Source organism: Phaenicophaeus curvirostris, chromosome 3 (assembly GCF_032191515.1).
Source record: "Phaenicophaeus curvirostris isolate KB17595 chromosome 3, BPBGC_Pcur_1.0, whole genome shotgun sequence".
Classification (NCBI taxonomy): Eukaryota; Metazoa; Chordata; class Aves; order Cuculiformes; family Cuculidae; genus Phaenicophaeus; species Phaenicophaeus curvirostris.
The window spans coordinates 60,771,567-60,791,070 of record NC_091394.1 but is presented as its reverse complement, the minus strand read 5'-3'; the positions used below and the strand labels follow the sequence as shown (position 1 = coordinate 60,791,070).

The 19,504-nt window shown below is 36.5% G+C and overlaps 1 protein-coding gene across 4 annotated transcripts in view; it reads right to left on the bottom strand.

Moving 5' to 3' along the window:
* The window catches only part of CHD7 (chromodomain helicase DNA binding protein 7), a 131,055-nt gene that overhangs the window by 28,080 nt on the left and 83,471 nt on the right, over positions 1-19,504 (bottom strand). For all 4 annotated transcript variants that reach the window (XM_069854153.1, XM_069854151.1, XM_069854152.1 and 1 more), the window contains exons 5-13: positions 17,491-17,628; positions 16,355-16,420; positions 11,376-11,431; positions 9,858-9,972; positions 8,443-8,526; positions 7,384-7,521; positions 7,165-7,286; positions 6,445-6,688; positions 833-1,009 (exon numbers count right to left, since the gene is read on the bottom strand). In XM_069854153.1, the coding sequence (XP_069710254.1) occupies positions 833-1,009; positions 6,445-6,688; positions 7,165-7,286; positions 7,384-7,521; positions 8,443-8,526; positions 9,858-9,972; positions 11,376-11,431; positions 16,355-16,420; positions 17,491-17,628 (1,140 nt within the window). The remainder of the gene's footprint in view (positions 1-832; positions 1,010-6,444; positions 6,689-7,164; positions 7,287-7,383; positions 7,522-8,442; positions 8,527-9,857; positions 9,973-11,375; positions 11,432-16,354; positions 16,421-17,490; positions 17,629-19,504) is intronic.

The window sequence follows — 19,504 nt, the reverse complement described above, 5'->3', positions numbered from 1 at the left end:
CTCTATTCTTAACAGAAATAAGGTTTAATTTGTTCAAATACACATTTTGTGCACAAAACATAATACATATTTATCTAAGCATCAGAAACCACCTAGCTTTTCCCTTCCTTAGTCAGTCTGAAAGAACATCCCTGTAGTCACACAAGAAATTAACATTAGAGCTGACACTAATGCGGAGCAGTTCAACTCACACCTGTTTTGGGCCACCTTACCACGCTGTACCTTTTAAACAAATATCTATGTGAAGAAGTGACTATGGAGTAAGTCACATGAAAAGAGAGAAAGCAAATAATAAAAACATCTTGATATTTTTAATAGAAGCCACAAAATATTAGGCACAAATCAACGTGGAGACTTATGAAACATCAGCTCTCCAAAACTGGAAGGTATGCTTGCAGATATTTTAAAGACTTTCTCAGCTGCATTCCCTCCTTCTCCTTAGCACTTCATGACATTAATTGATTTATTTTCATAGAATCATAGAACAGTTAGGGTTGGAAGGGACCTTAAAGATCATCTAGTTCCAGCTCCCCTGCCATGGGTAGTGACACGTGCCACCAGATCAGGCTGCCGAAGGTCCCATCCAATCTGGCCCTGAACATCTCCAGGGATTTGGCATCCACAACTTCCCTGGGCAACCTGTTCCAGTACCTTGCCACTTTCATGGTGAAGAAATTCTTTCTTATGTCTAGTCTAAATCTGCCCCTCTCCAGTTTATATCCATGTTATTTTACCCACTTTATACCCATATCTATTTTACTTTCTGATGAAACCACAAATCAGGAGTAATAAAAATACAGAAGATGCAAGTACAAGAGATGTACACACTGACCAGATCCATCATCTTGAGTCCTTCCAAAAGCTTACAGTTCCTGTTTTTCAGCCTGTGAGCCTCATCAATGACCACGCAACGCCATGGGATGTTACGCAGCTCTGGGCAGTCAGTCAAGATCATCTCAAATGTTGTGATAATGGCATGGAACTTGTAGGACCCCTTTATTACACGACCCTAAAAAGAACAGCAAGAGTTAAAGTCAATTGTCTGGCAAAGAAAAGAAGTACATTTATTTTATCTTCAAAATTTATTCTTTAATAACACAAAACAGTACAATGGGCAAGATATTTTAAGTAAACAAAGTCATTATTGCTGACTCCATGGGAGTATACCAATGTGCAAGGTTACTACTGGCTTCATACTAGCTACAGTTTTAATCCTGTAAAAACACCTATAGAATCACCATATATTCATTACAAAGACATTATACGAGTATTTCAGTCATAACTCATTTGGATTGTACTAGTACCCTGCAACAATAATGTACTGCTGCAATATGCAAACATGTTTTCAGACTTTGTCGAGAGAACTTTCTTATTTCTTTTAAATCAAAGGTATGTAATAGTCTGCCCAAACAATCCAAATAAGCCAGAATTACACTAAGCTTTCATTTTTATGACTATCCTCCTGGTGGACATCAAGCATCCAGAACATCTACAATTCCATTGAACAGCTTTGCAGAAAAGCAAATCTCTGAACTCTTAAAATAGAGAGTATATATATCTCTGCATATGCTTCCATAATGTTTTTGTAAATTTGTACTAAGCAAAGTTCAACAGGCCAATTTACTTGATGCCTGGCACCATATTCACTATTTGGTAGCTGAGTGTCTTATTATGAGGGCTGATACTAAGATGTTGTTTCAAAAATACCCTTGAATAAACTTTACTCAAGACAATAAAATGAGTATTTTTCTGACATTATGCTGTATTTCCTCCCAAAGTTGTTCAAAGGAAAACCTAACTTGCTATCGTCAGTGTCACTGGGTCTCTCTAAAGATGAGCCTCACAGAAAGTCAAAGCCATTCTATGTTTTCAAAGCATGAGGACTATGTTGAGGGCTGTATATTGAATACATTTCAAAAGAAACAGATATTTTACAGTAAGGTGACTCTTTCTTCCTTCAAATGTGCAAGTTTCAATCCTTTTATAAGTGACCTGTATATAATCCTCTCCAAACCATAGGGATCAGAACTGGCTACTAACTCAATAAAATGATTGGAAACCAGATATCCTGAACTCAGCATTAAATCTGCCTATGCACATCAAGAGCGTTTCTGTGGAAGTAACGACCTGCTCAACAGAGCTTTCTTGTGGCACCATCCAGAAACATTTATCTTCTTAGGGACAAAAAGAGTTGTTTCCTGACAAACAGCAGATGAAGCTACACCAAGTGGGCATATTAGAAAAATAGCATATTGAAACACTGTAACCTTTTCATGAGCCAGACGTAACTGAGAAAATAGGAGAATGTAGTCTAGGAGATTCTTCTGAAGTAGTGGAAGACTTCCATGAGCAAGCTCACAACTACACAGCAAGCAGTGCTCTTTAGAAATGATCACTACATAAAGCTGCACATCCAAGCGAAGCAAAAATTGTAAGAGGGAATCCTGATTATATATTTAGAGCTGTCTAAATTTCACTTTAAAATCCACAAGAGCTCTCATTATTTGAAAGACATTCAAATGCTGCACTGAAGAATACAGGAGTAAATCAAGCAGAAATTTCCAAGAGCCTTAGAAAGTGAATGATTATGTTCTTCAACAGTTTTAGGCCAACAACACTTGGAGAAGTATGGGAAAGAATCCTAAGTAAACCTATTAATGTCACATCTGAGAAATGTAGATTTAGTAACTATTAGGAAAGAGACCAATAGCATTGTCACAGGTGAATTCTTAGGCAACTAGGAATCAATTATCAGTTTATCCTGTTTCAGTGTGGCAACCAAATCCAAGTTCTCCCATGTTTGAACCACAGGAATTTCACACCAGTTTCATATCAGAAATTCTTCTGTTTGAAGAAATCCATCTTCCTCGCAGGTAGCAGACTTCTGTTCTGTTTGGGAAATTCTTCTGGAAATAACTCAAGCAACAGATGTAGCCACAAGGCAGAAGAACTAGATATGAATATGAAAATTGGGTTACATTTTGGGGTATTAACTCTTAGCATATACAAACTGAGGGAACCGTGAAAGATTATTACAGTCTTTTCCCACCAACCTCAGACTCCACTTTGAGGAGCAAGAGAACAGATGCAAAAAATGTGCATGTTAACCAATTACAGCCGGAAGGCATCTGGAAAACTAAGTTACAGCCACTTTGTAAAATTCAATTTGATGTCATCTTCTGTGAAAGACAAGAGACTCTGCTGGTGAAATACTGCCTTGAACTGCTGTACACTGACCATTCCTTGCAGAAATCTGAGGTAATCCTATGCTAATGACACGTTCATAGCCAAGTAGCTTCTCAGCAAGGAAACTATGCAGGCAAGAAAATACTCTTAAGCCAACACCCACTGAGCCCCAAACGAGTGAATGAATCGGTAAGCCAGAAAGTATCCTGAACATCAACAGCATTATTTTGAGTTAAAATCAACCAACTGGTTTATTTGTTATTGCAGCCAGGGAAGGCCCACAGAAGGACCTTTGAGTTGTACTCCTCCAGAACACCAGAACAGGCTTCCCTATGTGACTTTCACAAGGAGTAAGGCAGGAAGTGATTCTAGGGGAATGCCTCTACTAGCATGGTGTCCTTAGCATTGACAGCACAGCACCGCAAAAACGTATTTTGTTATCAACTACTCTCTAGCTTTTCACAACAACTTGACTCTGGTTACTGGTGTTGACTCTGAAAAGTCACACTACTGCAGATGGGGTGGGTGCTTCACATGCTCTCTCTTACTACTGTCCTTCAAAGCCAGCCGGACCTTCTAAACGTTCCGCTGTCATTCTGAGATAGTTCAGCTTCAGAGGCCTTTCATGTTAAAACCTAAAAAGCCAAAAATGCCGATGACTGAGTTGATGTGTTGGGCAAGGGGACTAGAAATGCTACTGCTGAAGCCTGCTTTCTTTCTCTCCCTTCTCATCACCCATTGTAAAGCCACTGCTGGTACTTTAGAGGATGTCAGACTGAACACTACATGGGGATTCTTTTTATCAGAACATGAAGAGGTTTTCTTTTTCCTTTAATTTAATTTCTACCTTGTGTTTCACAGTTGACACAGTCTTCGAAAGAATGAAACACAGAAGGTGATTTCAAGATACATCTAAGCTAGCTGCCACCAAAAGGATGAATTCACTCCATTTCTCCTTTATCCCGATCCATGGCAATTTTCTGAATCTCCTCTTAAGCCAGTTCAGGAAGCAAAGCTAGCAGATAATTATTAACTTTTCTGTGCCACAAGTGCTTTGTCATTTCTCGCTATGGGGTCAAATGACTGCCACAGTCATTGCAAGAGGCATGCTAAGAACACAGTAACAGGAGTAACAAAATTTCTGCAGCATCTTGCTTCAGATCCTTTTAGTTGCCTTTAGATCAATGAAACAATATTGCCAAAACAACACTAAGAATCTGCACAGTAAGTGGGATTTTTCTGATGATGATCCATCACGTTTCACACTACGTAACTGCTGCATCCTAAGGGGAATAACGTGCTGAGAACAAGCACTGCTTAAATAACAGACGAGATTTTTAACACAAGAAACACATTAGTAGAGACTGTACTTGTATAAATCCAAATTTCTAAATTCAATATAAAATATTTATCTCCGTTAAGAAAGAATTATTAAACCACAAAAAGTACAAATTCCAGATCTTTTGTGTACTACATATCCGAGTAAGAAGCTAAATGTGATTATTATCGTAAGGAACATAAACCATTAAACCTCATTGTAGCAACTGTTATTCAAATCAATCTTCTTTACCAACAATAGGTAAGATTTTGGCTTGAAAGTTTCTTTCATAAATTGCTGAGAAAATTATTATTTTCTAGGCAAAACAGATGTAACTTCTAACTACTATGAGTTACTATGTACTTTTCTACTATATTTAAGCACGTGATTCTATTTCTCTTCGCCCTAATGGTATGCCAGGTTGTGCCAGAGTAATGACCTTCAAAGCAGTTTTTACTCAGTTCTTATCCTGCAAAAGCATATTTTCTATCTTGCAGCCACCCTCAGAGCCTTGCTCTAAGGACTCTGTTTTTTCAACACACTTCTTGAGGACAGGAAGTGAGAACTGGGCAGCACCAGACTACCCAGCATATTATTGACAAAGAATGTTGTAGCTTTCATGCTCTTTATTAAAGATTTCTTTCCTCCTACACAATAGCACGACACTAGCCCTTTTAACCACAGTCTCACAGTATGAACTCATGTTTAACCGGTCATATGTCATGACACATAAGGATCTGCATTTGTCTTACAGCCTTCCCAAAACCAAGCTCTCCCTACTTTAAGAATCATCTCCATTCCTTGTCCACAGATAGCCCTATATTTAGCTATCCTGAGTATTGCTACCTTAGATCAAATTTATTAAGCAATACCGCTTACTCTGTATCCATGAACTGCCTTAATTATTTACCACTCTCCCCATCTTTATGTCACTTGAAAACTTCCTCAGTAATGATTTTATGTTTTCTTTCAGGCCATTGATAAAAGTGTTATATAGCTCATGGACACGAACCAATCCCCTAAGAATTACGCTGGAAATGCAAATAATTTCTCATTTACAATTACACCAAGAAATATCAGTTAGCCAGTTTTAAATCCACTTAATGTGTGCCATATTGATTTCATATCATTCCAGTTTATTAATCAAAATATCCAGTGGCATAAAATCAAATGCTTTACAGAAAATCTAAATGTATGAATTCGCCATTATCACTTCTTTAGGCTCAGCTGGAAATAATACTCCATACACATCCAATCAAGTTGAACTTCCACTCTTTTTTTCTCTCAAGTGAGGATGATTATGTCGCTTTACAACAAACATTCAATGCACGCACGTTATTTTCCCCTGATGCTGACTACTTATGCTCTGGACAATGCCATACATTTAAGTGTAAAGATCTGTTGCTCTTAATAGCTTCAGCTTTCATATAATTATCTGGTCTTACCCCCAGTCTTTTCTCTACCTGCTTTCCTTCTCTCATTAGAGCTATTCAACCTGACCACAGTAACAGAGATACAAAATATATCTGACTTGTAAAATCTGATATAGAAGCATCGATAAGTTTAATTTCTGCAAGCTGTGATTTTCCTGGAATGGCAGGGAAAGATTGATTTTTAAGCTTAGTTACAATTAAAGTAGTTTCTCCATTAAGAATCTTCTATGCCAGCTTTCCTCAGTAACGCAAAATAATAAAAACCTTGCATGAAACAATGAAACCCCAAGCAAGAGTTGCACCATCTCGGTTACTCTTGGTCCCCCTCTATTTCCAGCTGATCTCTTGGCTACTACTAAAAAGCACTCTCTCTATTAATACAAGCATTCTCTTTATTAATGTACTACTTCTTTATTAGCTAAAACCTACTATAGCTGTTCTAAAAACTGCTGCTTAAGTTAGTAAACAACAGTAAAGCAAAAAAGAAAAATTAAGAAGAACTTTTACCTGTGGATCTTTGAAATACATTTCATACAACTGGATGGTCCGCCGGCTCGCTTGACTTCCATGATATACAACCACATTCAACTCTGTCCAGGTGCGGAATTCCCTTTCCCAGTTGGGAATTGTGGACAATGGTGCAATAACCAAGAAAGGACCATGGATGCCTTTCAAATATATCTCATAGAGAAACGTAATGGACTGGATAGTTTTTCCCAACCCCATTTCATCTGCTAAAATGCAGTTTCGTCTAAAAACAATAATAAAAATAGTCTGAATGATTTATTCCTAACTTATAACACAGAAAATCAGTAAGGTGCTAAACAGAGTAAGACAGAAGTTTTAAAAATGGCAAGTTTACACTGCAAAGACATTAACTTCTTGCATTTTAAATAAATGTTATAATTTCTGATGCATAAACTTTGCTATTCTTCTTATTTATCTCTCAAGTTCACATGGGGGAGGAAAGGGTAGCAAGGGTGTGCATGAAATGAACACATAGACGTGCAAAAGCACTTGCCATAAGAGTCTGTCTGAAATACTCTTGTTTTATGAATATTATGTTATCCACCCAAAATTAGTTTATATATGATTCCTGCAGCAGAGACACACATAAAGAAATCTAAAACCTTGGTTTAGAAAATTACTTTACAAGGTTTTTTGTTTCAAGTAAGCTATAAAAGCGTTCCCAAAGAAGGATTCAGCAGTAAGCAAGATTTTACGTACGTGTTGTACCAATTGAAAAGAAGCCAGTTTACTCCCTCCAACTGGTATTCCCTGAGTTTGTTATTGTTTTTGTACTCCCTGGAACTCTCCGATTTCTTCCAGTCATCGGCAGGAGGTCGCTCCTGTTTCAAATACAGCAAATCCCATTAGTGGTTTCTGAAAGACCACATTACTTTACTATTTTCAAATAAAATCCTCTATTATGGAGCCAATTCTTACCACACGCTCCATTTCTGGCTCCCTAGACATCAGTTTCTCAAATTCTTCGATCTTAGCTTGGTCGATGTCTTGCTTGAGCTCCCAAGTGCTGTCTTCATAAGGAAGTGAACACCATTTCACCAGATAATGTGTTACAGGCTTTGTTAAGACAAAAATAAGATTACACCACAATTTAGGAAGAATAAAACTGTAACCATTTTTACAACAGATCTGCAGGACAGATATGATTCAGGAAGCTTTACCAGACCAGCCAAAGGATAATCAAACAACAGGCTTGCCTTGACAACCTAAGAAAGTAAGATTGGAATGCAGGGGATGCAGGCTTACCTCTAAAATGAGCACTCTACTACCTTTGAAGTCACTTAGGTTAGACTAAAATTTAGAAGTAAACCAATATTTGTTTTCCACCTGTTACGATTTCTATGACTTATCACATATTTAAAGTCAATCGTTTTTTCTTATCAGACTCATCAGAAAACTCCCAGCAGGCAACCCAACCACCATTTACTGACAGAAAAATATGGAAACACTGGCACTGTCAGTGAAGCTCTCTATTCTCCCAGGACCAAAAAGGAATCTCCTAGAAGACGGAAGTGATCTTGTTATGCAGAACAAGTTATTGCAAAGTACAAAACAATGAATTCAGGATCTTGTCTGTAACAACAGTCTAAACAAAGTCTAAATTATGACATTTAGCTAAGATTCTTTTAAGTTGAATTTAAAGTCTGTATTACCCACATGGACATTGTATTTCTACACTAAATACCACCCTTAGAGCTATATATCACAGGGTTTTGCTGTTGTTGAGTTTTGTTCTTTTTTTTTAACTTTGCATTTTTAAAAAATACAGGTAACTTACAAGATGCTTGGAATTCTCACTTAAATTCCCTTATTTTAGGGAAACCGCTATATTAGCCAATGTTTTCTCAAACACGTTCCCATTTTCTACACACATATACTCTGGTAACTTCTGATCTGCTTAATATATTTGCATTTTTGAACAAAACATTCTAAACACAATGTCCACATGACTACAGGTGCACTGAAAGTTTCATTTACCTCTCCATTATCATCTGTGCTACGTGAAAAATCCAAGATTCGATCAACTTCCACATAATCTGGATTAAAAAGCTCATCATCAATCTGTTGAGGGAGAGAAGCAAAAATATAAAGACATCTCTATTAGCCCTTCCTAAGAGGAAAAATTATTACATATTTCACCAGGCAATAATATTTTGGGTCACAGTGACACAGAATTTATATTTGGCAAACTTCAACATGTTAATTGAAATGCTACAATTCAGCAAGATCATTCCCCGTGAGGGAATCAGACTTCTCAGACTTTGTTAACTGGGCCTCTTAATTACTGTGTGAAACCTTTTACTGTGAGAGAATGTTTAAGAATATTTTAAATGAAGTGTGAAATTACAATTCACTAATGAGCAATCGAAAAGGCTTATGGCATGCAATGTATTTAGCATTCTTGAAAACTACAGCTTGCAAAAATGAAATTGGAGCCTTGTACACTAAGTGCGTTTGGATCACTTCAGCTACAGGAATTGTCTAACTGCATTATAAGCAAGATTCAAAGATTATTATTTAAAAAACAGAGGAGACACTACATGCATACATCGTTTCTCAAAAAAAATCACAATTTATTATGTTCCTTCTTTTCCCTTCAACAATTTATGAGATCCTCTTGCATATTAAAGCATTGTGCTTCATTTTGTACTCTTAAGACCTCCACCAATAGAAAAGGCAGAAAAGAGGACTAAAGACTACATACATTTTGGTAGCTTTTTCTAAAACAGGAACAAATTACAAATATTTACAATAAAAAAAGGGAAAAAGGAGCCATTCCAGGCACTTTCACGTAGAACAGATGGAAGTTTTAAATTAGCAACAGGTTTTGTTCAGCTTGAACTACATAGTAAAAATAAGTATAAACAAACAAATACAGAAGCATATGAACCTCCCCCCCACCCCACGCTGCAAATGACAGCATTTTACTGAAAAGTAAGCTTTCAGAAACAGAAATTAGAAGATCTGGTCTTTTATTGACAGGAACCCTACCACACTACTGCTTACGGCTCTGAGTGAAATTAAATTGATGATAAAAAGCTTAGAATCCCTAGTGAGCAGCAGTCCACAACACAGGAAAAAAAAGAGATGCATTTTTCTGGCATAATCAGCTCCTGAGAAAACAGACCGGGTACTGATTCATGCTTATGATGCAAACAACTAACCACTCACTTTAAGAAAAAAAATACAGTAAGAAGTACACAATCAGGATAGATAATTTGAGTTTCATAAACTTGCAAGAATTGGATCAGGAATGGTTATACTTTATACCAGAATAAATGCTACGGGTTTAACATAGAGTTGTTCAAAATCTTCTGCTTGTATACAGAACAAGGATTCATAAGAATATTCCTTAAATACCTAAAAGAAAGTAAGAAAGAAAACATTCGTACTTCTGAAAGGAATTTGTTCTGGCCTTGTTTTGCCTTAAAACGCTTAATCTTCTGCTGAATCCTCTTGTCTTTCTCCAGCTCTTCCACAGATGCCCACTGACAATGGAGGTAAGAACTAGAAGATGAAACAGAAAATCTTACTCAAAGCCACGCTTTTTTATGTATCCCACTAGTATTGCTAGAGCTTTCCAGCACATTGTATTGCCATGCTTGGTAAACTGCACCCCATCTTCTTCATCATACAGGTTATTACCAAATCATCTTTACTAGAAGTAATTATATTCACTAGTGGAGAAACTTGTCAGCAAGTAAAAACAACTCTCACTCAAAATTTAAATACAAGCCAATATTTACCATTTGGCACAAAGCTAAGATGATTTTTATTGGACACACTTAAAACATAATTACTACACAAGGTATTTACCATCATATTTTAGCAAAGAATAGGTTTTTAGAAGTTGATAAAAATACATAAACTTTTAAAATACTAACATGCTACACACTGTTCTTTGTGAGAACAGTATTGTAATTAAAAGTCACTTGAGTCAACTGAAGTTTTAACACTGGTAGAAAGAAAAGAAAACCCCTTGTAAACACAGTTCCATGGTAATAATTAATCTTTAAGAAAACACAAACTAAGAAACAGCACCTCTGTCAAAATTACTAGTTCCACTTTATAAATCTAGAGTCTGTCAAAAGTTATATAGCTAAGAAGTCTCATACACGAACAGTTAATACAAAAATTAAATGGCAATGTGGTAAAACTAAAGAACGTATAATTAAGCTATTAAACATCATGCAATAATCAATAGAGTGCAAAAGGTACAAAGGTGGCAGCATATTTAAAGTTAAGTCAACTACCTGCAGTTAGCTGCAAGAAACTCACTTTAAGCGAATTTCTGTCATGCATAGAAAATTTGCTAAAATTAAAGAAGATACGCTGTTTTCCTAAAAGAAAAATTAGCTTATCCAGCTGTGAAGTATCTTTCTTTAAATTCTGATTACACTGCAGTTTCAGAGCCCAGAAGTGAAGCAACAATCTGCTCTCACCACAATTACATCCCCCTTAGAGGGGCAGCTATCTGCTGGAATATTGGAAGCCATCTTGTTTGTTATCTTAGACATTTTGTTGAACACAAATCTTATTTTTGAAACAACATTAAGGGTTATTTGTAGTAGTTGGCAGGCACGTTACTCTATGGTTGCAGTTAGATCTATGTAGGTATGTGCTCATGAATCTGCATGCATAATGAGCCTTAGTTTTAAGTTTTTAATAGCAGAGTAATTTTTACCTAAGGATCTCACTTGGGAGAGAACAGAAATTAAGATGATGCTATCAAACTTGGCACCAGCAGTGCAAGATACTTCCCTCTTTACTTGCCACTGGTTTGCATTAAGCATTTGAAATGTTTAAAGTTGGATAGCAACAGTTATATCACTTACAAACTCAAGTTTTAAAAGCAATTTGGAAGTTACATGAACGTAAAAGATAGTAACCAAACCTATAAGTATACTTACAAGTTTTTGTACTTTACATAGAACTCCTCTACTTCTACCTCCTCTCCATTCTCCATCTACAAGAAACGAATTATTGAAATGTGAATTAAACCACTGAACAGCCCAATTTAATTAATTATTAAAACTAACCGACGTACAGAATGTGGTCCCTGCATAGAGACACAAGTGAAGGTGCAGGAATGCATTTGTGTGGGGAGGACATGGGTGAGGAGTTTCCTCCAGCAGCTTACCCAAGTGCATACTGTACTGCTTACTACAACTTTCAAGACATGAATCATTTGAACTCCTCCCTAACCACATGCAGCTTCATTCACAACCTCACCCCAAACCTGGCTTTCTGCCAAACCCACAGTGTTAAGTAGAAGCCAAGTGTACCATTTTCTCAGGCAGCAGCCAATTAGCAACTGCACTCCTGAATGCCATATGTATTATTTTTGGCTGGCTCATGGCAACTTTACATTGTGGGTTTTGTAATGTTTTAAAAAAGAGTTTTAAAGGGGGTTTATTCCTCCATATAGTTAATAACTCCAAACAAGAAGCCATATAAAACTAAACCTTATACCTCGGCTAGAATTTTAGTGCATCAGTGTTCATGGCTTTAGTTTTACTCAGTGGTGCAATTAAATTCACTCAGGCAAGATGTCTCACGTATAGAGCAGCCAAATTAAATTAACACCCAAAAACTACGTTTAAAGCAAGGTTAAAATTGTGATATAAACCAACAAAACGAAGGGCATTCAGTGCTAAGGGTTGAGACTGCCCTTAACTCATCCCTAGTGCCAAAGTATTGCATAACATATGGCATGTAATACTTTGTTGAATTACTCCTGAACCCAGCCATAGGACAAACTAAGGACAGTGCACCAGGCACACATTTAGAATTCAGTTTATGTCACAACATTAACGGTTTGTGTTTACTAATGAACTTTGGAACAATTTTAAACAGAAGAGGATTTTCTGTTTTATATACTTCATCAGGGACAACATCATCTGTAATATAGTATGTAGAGCTAAACAGACAGAACTGTTGACCCCTGTATAACCATCACCCTCAATCTTTTTTATATATGTATTTAAAAAAGAAAAGGGGGGGAAAATTTATAGAAAAGAGAGAGCATACTCTGAAGATAGAGGATGAACTGTCAACCTATAAATGAAAAGTTGATAGCTAGTCATTCCTTCCATAGCAGTACAATTAAAGAACAGTCACAGCTGCATTAAACTCTGTGCTAGTACAGTAAAGAAAAATGCATTCCTAATCTCTGATTTACACAATATTCCCTCTCTTCCAGGCTAGCAAGAGATTTTATCATTTTTGCATTTACACCACTCCAGTAGAGCCTGCTTGTGTTCCTTTCTAGAGAGAGGAGCAACACCAGCTGCCACCTAATTCTCCCTGAAGAAATGGAAGAAGGTATTCCTGATGCTAGCTACTTCTCGATCTTCTTACATTCTCTGTTAAATAAAATACACTGTGCTCTAGCCCTAAACAAAGCAAAGAATTTTCTGTCACTTACTACAAACTTGTCAAAGGAACTTGAAGATCAAGATTTATTTTTATTTTAACAAAAAATTTAGAAGGGAGTATTTCTCAGAAAGGTGTTCATATTTAGAGGTCAGTATTAAAAAAAGTATTAAAAGATGGAGATCCCATTATCTGCATCTATCCACTACCCTGAGGCAAAATTGGTCTTTAAGAAGTCATACCTAATGTAAAGACATTAACTTATTTTATTTTCTATAATGTATTATGGCCAAGACTCTTTGCTTAGTTTTAAATCAGCATCCGTTGAGATACATCAACGTTACAGAGACAACATGGTTAAACACCTTTATATAAAGGTTTCATATTAGCCAATTTAACCCCCCTCAACAGCATTTCAGTCAAGTACATTTTCTGTCCATTACTGACTTAATTTAGAAGGCACATCTTGATAAATCCTGAAACTCTCTGGAGTAAAACATAAAAACATACTTTCGTGATGTCTGATAGGTAACAACTGGTCTATCTTATTTTATTATGCATTCTATAGGCACGCATTAAAGATTCACCTAAATAAAAAGGCATTTTGGAAAAAAAGTATTGTTAAAATCTTATTCTGGCATTCATGCCTATGGCCAAAAAAATCCTCTCCAATCAAGTTACAATCACCAGCACTAAAATAGGGTTTAACAATACATCAGTTTAGGATATATGAGACAGAAGCTTATGTCTTTGATGTCCCTGTCCAATCCCCACTACACATACATGTGCATTAACGAGGTAAAAAACATTTTATGTAAAATTATTGCAATACTGATTACAAAGACATCCCGAATTAGCACACAGCAGACTTGGGCAACACAGGACACTTTGAATTATCATTGACCAGATGCAACCACTAATGACAATTTGATCCATAGTCTCTGCAGATAACTGAAGAAATAAATTATTCCTCCAAGTAAATACTTAAGAGCACTACCATTGCCACAGAAGTGATACATTAATACCTGCTAATGCAAAAATTACTTGAGCAAGCTACTCAGGTGTAGACACAAGGAAACAAGCAAACACTTAAAAAAACCCCCAAACCCAAAACCAAGCCAAAATGATAAAACCAAATCAGAAATATCAATTGCTAGAAAAACAGTAGACAGAACACATTAGTAACAAATGGAATGCAACACAAAACCAATCACCTCAACTGATATACACCACTAAATTGCACGTTGATCACTTTGTGGAAGAGATATAGGCATTGGTACACATTTCAATTAAATCTAATTCTCACTATGTACTGGTAGGCAAAAAGAGAAATTCAGATGGGTAAAATGCAGGTGAAATGTTCTATGAACTCCACCTGTTTCCATAATATGTGCTACTTGTGCTGAATAGCATATTAAGTTCTAGACATTCCTTTTCAAAGTCAAGGAACAGAAATTCAAAGGGGACTGAACATGGCCAAGATAATAATTAGAAAAATGAAAAATTTCCACATACAAACTACAGATGTCAGGATCATGACAGTTTAGAAGAAGAATGAAACAGGTACCTAACACGTTCTGCAAGAGGGAAGAGTATTCAACAGAATCCAAAATTCCATGTTATGAACAGGGAAAAATACTGCCTTTTAGACCTTAAACATGAAATAAAGTGATTTCCAGCTTTTATTCTGTACATTTCAAAAAAAGAAATGCAAGTACAGTGTTGCATCATATCTGGTTAACTCCAAAAACTAGACTAAGTCTATTTCTGAGAAAACCAGCAAAATTTTACGATAAGAATACTGCTCTCAAAGCATATTCTTTATCTAATGTCCTTTACTTGAACGCAACATCTTTGTTACAACCTAATCCACTGAAAGGTTTCCTAGTGAAGCCTTTCCTCGTGTTTATTTTATGCACTGGTCCTGATCGCAGCAATTTTACTTTGATTAGTAATCTAACAACCAAGGTTTTGATGACGTTAGTAAGAGTGTAAAAGACCTTTAATAAAAGCACAGTTGGATACTTCAGATGTTAATATTTAACATCCTGAGATCTTTTTTTTTGTTTTTGGATTTTGGAGAGGAGAGTTGGGGAGAAGAGTAGGGAAAGAAAAGACACCCTCAAACCTGCAAATACAAATCACAAAAAACATTAAAGAAAGCTCAAAACAGAGCTTGCCTCCAGCAGAGCTTGCAATCAAAGACATGTAGGCAGCAGACCAACCACTTCCCACAAACTGCAGCAAAATACACACTCCCCATGAGTAATCACACCTTTATTTGCAGGGGAGAGGAAGAAGAGAATAAGTGGTGAAAAACAGCTCCCAATGTAAAGACATTTATGAAAAAGACCACATTTTCCTCTCCTGCATCGTAAAGCGTAAGGACAACTAATTACTGAGTTTATACTACATGAAGTTTATCTGAAAAATAAGCCTATGGTTTAAAATACAAAATATAGCTCCAGAGTAAGACAAAAAGCCCTAGAGGTTTTGTGCTGTGAAAGCTGCAGAAACAGGTCAAATTCAATCACAGCCCATCATGACATTGCATGAATTTAGGTTTACAAAGCTGTTAATGATGTTATGACAGTAGCAATAAAATTAAATGAATTAAAACAAACACATTCCCCCAAACCAAAATGTCACAATATTAAAAAAAAAAACCACTAATACAGGCAATCCTCCAATCTGAAAATTAATACTTTGAGGAAAACAAATATTTCTAGTTAACTATGGTCAACGTAAGTACATTATCTGTATTAATCAACCTGTTTTGTGCCCAGTCACAGTACGAGTCAGAGAACTACCTACACAGAAGAATTTATAAAACCCAGTAATGCCTTTTCTGAACAAGTTATTTTCTATTGCCTAATCAGAGTTTAACAGTTTGGCAGCGTAAAGGCCAATCAGACTGTGAAGCAGATTGGAAGAATCTGTAAGCCAAGTAAGAACATAACTAACAACCAGGGCAGAATTAAATAAGAACCACATATAACTAAAGTGTGTTTCTTTCAAAATCTTAGCATAGTCACAAAGAACACACTAACCACCTGTATATGTAACATTCTAGATCGCATGTAAACTTGTTTTAGTTGCAAAGCACAACAACTATCTGAAGACGCAAAAATTATGGTTAAGGATTTTTTTCCTTCACTTGAAAAGGCAAAAACTTTGGATGCGGGAGAGCTCTCTCACTCCTCAAATTCCCATGAAACATCACTCTGAAGTGAGGAGCACCACAGACTTCACCCAAGCACATACACCTGCAAAAAACCTAATTCTTATCTGAAGAAACACAGTGGAAGGAACATTAGACAAGCAATCTGTTTTATGTACATGTATCCAAAAGCATGTCAAATATAAAGACACTTTCAGGTAACCTCATCAATTCAACAAAACAGATTTTCAGTTTGGAATACCCAAGATAGTTTAAGAACTTTATAGAGGCTTCAGGAAAAATATGCTTAGCCTGTTTACAAGTACAGGGGGGAATGGGGTTTGTTTGGTTTACCTTTTTCTTGACTGAACGGCTACTCATTATTTTCTCCACAACAGGACCTTCAGCATCAGCAGATTCCTGCATCATAAATAACATACAAGAGTTACAGGAGTGCATCTTTGCTACTTAAAGGCCTCCTTAATTAGAAAAACTTAAAATAATTCATTTGCCACAGGATTATAACACACAGGAGTACTTTTTTTCCCCCTAGCATGAGAACTGAGAGGATTCAAACAGATTTAATATCATAATAAAACGATTGAATGATACTTGTTTAAGCCCATTTAAGAGCTAACACAACTCTAGCTCTCTCACTAAGGCTGACACGCACAGATACACAAATATAACCACACGGGCAGATCACCTGTTGTAAAATAAGACACACTTTCAGCATACAACCTAAATATTAGATTTTCAAGAACTGTAGTTGGCTGTATAAGCGTCCACACAATGACTATCAAAACTGTCTGTGATTCTCTATTACACTATTATATTAATTCATCACTACAACTGCAGGCAAATCTACCAAATTCTCCTGATAAGACACAATTAACAATGGAGATCACATACAATATTTCACAGGGCTTAACAAATTGCCAAATGAAATACCAAAGAACACGTATATATTCTCCAATAGGTCATCAGTTAGTTAAGTATTTCTTTGAAAAAGCACTACAAAACAATGAGATTGTTACAACAGTCGTTCCTACATTATTACCCCTCATCTTATTCAAACTATTTTATCCATCATTTACATTGCACAGAGAATAAAGCGTACCCTGCTGGGTACTACAAGGCAGTAATTTCATAAAGGGGTTCTTATGGTGCTTAGCAGCAGGGGACAAGCTTGAGTGGTTTATTAAAGTCACAGAAGCCAGACCACTGAATTCACAGAAGTAAATTCAAGACTCCTAGCAGTCCAGTTTAGGTTTTCTTCAGGTAGAGACCATTAATTTCTAAGAACTGTGTCAAACTGCATATCATCAGCTTACGAAGTCATGAATGAATGTATGCTTTATGAATGTAAAAAGCTAACGTGTTCTGGGACACTGTGCCCACCGTGGATGAATATCATTCAGGAAAAGGGCACATATTTGAACTCTGAATGCTGCAGATACAGCCACCTTTCCAGTCCATTTGTATCTGACCTGCTGCTCTGATTGAGAAGTATTGGAAGGAGAGTCTCTTCCTGCAGCATCGGCATCATCAGCCTCCTCATCTGAAATCTTGAACTCCAGGTCTTCCGTGTAACGCTTCCTCTTCACCTGCCTGCTGGACCGTCGCTTCTAAACAGAAAGCATCAGTATTTTTCATGAGAAACAAAACCAATAAGCAACAGAATAACTAAGAAAACTTTTTTGTGTTTCTCAAAGGCACTAATGTGTAGCAAATGTTATTACTTTTACAGCACCCTAGTAGGAATAGTGGAATCAAGATGCTACTATTTCTAAATTCCTGCCTGTTGGCTGCCCTTAAATTTTGTAAAAAAACACAAAAAAACCAAACAAAAAACCCCTAGTGTCCCCTCCCCCAACCAACCAATCAAAAACACAAACAAAAAAAATTCCACTCCGTGCTTGCTCTGAGTTGGAAAGCGGTATTTTTTTCACCCTTTGTTTAGCACCACTAAAATGACAGTAGAAAACTAAAAAGTGTATCGTATCTCGGAAAGCAATTACAAACCAAGAAGGTGCACCTCTTGATTTGCATCTACGACAAACTTTGACAGATGGCCAATGCAGGAACCAAACGCCACCTTTCCGCAGCATGGCCCACAGTGTTGCTAAGCAGTGGCAACACACTTTCTTGCTCTCCCCATCCATCCAGTTGTACCCAGACTACCTTGTAGGGGAAATACAATGAAATATAATTTCCTCACTCCACTGACCCAGCACCGTTCAAAAAGACATCTTAGAGCACAGCACGGGAATAGGCCCCAAATAAATAGAGGAGAACGAAAAGCTTGAACCACCCCATATTGAAAACATGGATTTTGTGTCCCCATTCCCTCATCTCCAGGATGAGTGAAAGCTTCAGAGAAAGAGCAGAAAACAATCTATAAAATACATAAGCATGCATTTGACAGAATTTGCAACTTGACACTCAGTGCCAGACACCATTTTCTGCAAGAGTAAAATTCAAATTCCCAGGTAGTCTGCATCAGGTTATACATTTTGAAAAGCTGAAAGCACACGTTGTTGAAGAAAAACTGTCAACTGAGCAAAAAATATTTCAAGGGACTGATGCATATATGTTAAAGAAAAAAAGATGTTGAATATCAACTGTTAAAAACCCATCTCTTTGAATTGATATACTACTTATTTTTACATCTTTCTCATCTTAAGGCACATCTTCATTGCTACGTGCAAATACTTACGTAGCTTGTTCAACACATCTATGCACCCGGGTTTCTCAATGTACATATGCAAAGTCAAATATTTACTTTTAGATAGTTAATCACAATTTTTGGAGCACAAATATCTGATGCACCTCACAAAGTTAGAAATTCTTTCTTTAACTGAAAATGAAATCTTTGAGCAAAGGTTAAGTTTACATCACCCTTTTAAACAATAGTGATATGGCTTCTACCTTTAACATAGTAACTTATGGCGGTTCCCACAAACTGTAACAATATTATTATTCTTGAAAATAAATACCACCTGGCAAATTTGCACACTCATTTCCATAATCACTGATGGGAGAATACAGATTTCTTTTGGCTCAATAGCTAAGTCTTACCATTACTCCTGGTGCCAAAAATCTCTTGTCCTATTTCCCTAACAGAAAGAATGTCTATAACATAACGGTAATCCTCTATTTGATTTTTATTGACTTGGTTAGCTTCCCGTTTCCTCTAACATCCACATGAGACCTTGAAATTGTTGTGCACTGTTGTCAGAAACTCTGCATGCATTTACCTGCATGAGATTATCTTTCGCTCATTAACTGATCTATAGGTAGCAGGGTGAGTAATAGGCTCGATAATGGTATATTGAAAAAAATGTATGCTAACACATAAAAAGTGAGTATTTTTCCTCACACAAGACAACAATGCCTCACTTCATGCATTACTACACAATATCATTACAAAAGACTCACTATTTAACACCAAGAATTCAACTGTGTTTTAGACAACTGCATAATATCAATCTCAGTTGGGAA